At 53.7% G+C, this 2,430-nt stretch overlaps 1 protein-coding gene across 1 annotated transcript; it reads right to left on the reverse strand.

The window, feature by feature from the left end:
- Positions 1-398: 398 nt before the first annotated feature.
- Positions 399-2,064, reverse strand: HOXB1 (homeobox B1). Its single transcript, XM_069064266.1, has 2 exons — positions 1,458-2,064; positions 399-730 (listed from the first exon to the last, which is right to left on the reverse strand). Exons 1-2 carry the CDS (start codon positions 2,020-2,022, stop codon positions 399-401), a joined length of 897 nt encoding a protein of 298 aa, XP_068920367.1. The 5' UTR covers positions 2,023-2,064.
- Between the last annotated feature and the right edge of the window lie 366 nt (positions 2,065-2,430).

Raw genomic sequence — 2,430 nt, forward strand, 5'->3', positions numbered from 1 at the left:
CACTAATCTGAAGAAACGAAACCAAGGAGAGAAACTGAGGAAAGAAAACGGCAGTGAGGCTAGGGACAGATCACCTGATCGACTCTGATTCCCTCGGCAAAAGTGGATCCCTGGCGACCCCAGCCTTCTGGCAGTGGGGGTGAAAGGGATCGGGAATGCCAGCCCAGTCAGCCCCCATCCTGGTACCTCATGCTTCTATATATACACAGAGGACCCCAGAGAGAACAGTCGAGGCCTCCTACAAAGAAAGGATCTTGGGGCCACCAGTGTTCAAGGGTTGGGGGAGGAATGCCCTGAGGCTGAACGAAGTAGAGACCACATTAGGAGATATTTTGAGGGCTCTGAATGAGGGGAGAGTGACGCCAACCAGGAACAATCCCTTCTTTTCTGTGGTTAGTTCAGGAGTTGACCGAGTTAGGTGAAGCTTCTGGAGAGGTGCAAGCCGACTGGTCGGAGGAAGCATCTCCCGAAGCTTCCTTGTTGGAGCTTGGGGGCATTGCAGGGGTCAGCCCTCCCTCCCGCTCTCGTTTCTTCTGCTTCATCCGCCGGTTCTGGAACCAAATTTTGACCTGCGTCTCATTGAGCTCCAGTGTGGCGGCAATTTCCACGCGTCGGGCCCGGCTCAGGTACTTGTTGAAATGGAACTCCTTCTCCAGCTCGGTCAGCTGCCGTGTTGTGAAGTTAGTTCGGATGCTGCCCGCTGGGCCCAGGCCCATATCAGAAACTTTTGCTGTGGGAAAAGTGGGTGGTGTGCAGGAAAAGTCAGAATAATTGTTATCTCACCTCCCCATCCATCACCCCTAAATTCTTTTCTACCACTTCTCCTTTTCTGTATTCTCATCTCCCTCCCTTTCCCCTTCTTTCCCTCTGCACCATTCTTCCATCCACCTCCACTGCCAGACTTCCACCTCCAATTCACCATTTTGGACCTTTCTCTTTTGCAGGTTTACAGCCCAAGATTCCCCATGGCCTCCCCAAATCAGTTCCTAGGTTTCCTCCTGCATACACCAAACCATCTCATCCATTCCATCCCCATCCACCACCACCAGCACCCCCCCCCCAGCTCCTGGGGAACAATGGAGTCCATCTAGGCCTCTCTGCTTTAGCCAGAATTGAGATATAAGCCAGTGGGGGAGGGGAGGGGGAGAGAAGGAGGGGTACCTACCACAAAGAGCAAAGTAGAAAATAGTAGAGGATGGAGAAGATACCCCAAAGATGTCAGATTGGGGGCTTCTAATTTTCTCCCCACTACGACCTGAACTAAATTGGGCTGGAATGAGAAAGGACATTAAAGTCTACTGGCTGCCTTTCTTACCTGCTGCTCTGAAAAGTAGAATTGTACATCGGGGAAGATCATAATTGCCTCAGAACACCAAAACCTCTTAAACTCCTCAAAACTTGTCTAGGAAGTTGCTCTCCCTTGTCTGCCCATGACAGTCCCCCGAACCCTAGCTTACCTGTCTTTGGGGGGTTCCTCTTGACCTTCATCCAGTCAAACGTTTGGGTGGTGGGCGTGCTCAGCTCCGAAAGGCAGGTTGGTTCCTTATCCTCCGCTAAAAGATCACCATAGGACTGCCCGAAGGCAGAAGGTTCCTCGGTCCCATAAGTGGGCTGTGGTGGAGGGTAGGTCCCTGCCCCAGTTCCTCCTGTGATATAGCCCTCGGATAAGCCCCCCAGGTGTCCCCCATACCCTGACTGCTGAAAATAGCCCCCGTCCCCATCATGTTGGCCCAAGGAGTAGTACTGGGAGGGGCCATAACCAGGGCTGCAGGTGGGTGCGGTGTACCCCGAGGGTGAAGAGCTGGTGAAGGGGACCCCCAATGATGATGGAGGCTGTGTGGGGTAGCCTGGATTCTGCTGGAGGACAGGACTGGGAAGACCCCCTCCATAACGAGGTTCCCCTCCATAGCTGTCACCGGGAGAACTTGAACAAGGAGGGTAAGAGGTAGGGGAGCTGTAGACTCCAGGACCCCGGTTACAGAGTGCATACTCCAAGAAGGAATTCATCCTATTATAGTCCATGCGCTGAGGATGGAGGAGGGTCAGCCCGTTTTGGGGGAGACACCCTCTTGCCCTACAACCTTTAGGCAGTATGTCAAAGCGCTGAGACTTCCGTCCATGGCTGTCCCTGGGTTCTCCCGGCCCAGAGCTCCCCTAGGGGAAAGGGGTAGGGAAATGGGGGAGGGCACATGTGATCCCTCCCAGACCAATGGGCAGCGACTGGCCAGAGTTTGGCAGCCCCTGGCGCCCATCCATCACCCCCTTGGCATTAGCATGACAAAGACACTTCAATCAAGCCCGGAACCATCCATCTGAGCGGGACACCAAAGCGTCAAAAACATCTTTCTTCAAAGACTTTGGGAAAGAAGGAGCCAGGGAAAGGGAGGGAGGAAAGTTCCAAGAATATTCAAGAGTCTCCCCCTCCTTACC

The sequence above is a fragment of the Petaurus breviceps genome, unplaced genomic scaffold (assembly GCF_028583685.1).
Source record: "Petaurus breviceps papuanus isolate PSGF00001 unplaced genomic scaffold, PetGlider_PUasm1.0 90630, whole genome shotgun sequence".
Taxonomy (NCBI): domain Eukaryota; kingdom Metazoa; phylum Chordata; class Mammalia; order Diprotodontia; family Petauridae; genus Petaurus; species Petaurus breviceps.

Excerpts from the sequence above, each read along its gene's own strand:
- HOXB1 (XM_069064266.1), bottom strand. The coding sequence starts at position 2,022 with ATGGACTATAATAGGATGAATTCCTTCTTGGAGTATGCACTCTGTAAC. Across the intron at positions 731-1,457 it reads GAGGAACCCCCCAAAGACAG|CAAAAGTTTCTGATATGGGC; the intron begins GTAAGCTAGGGT and ends CTTTTCCCACAG.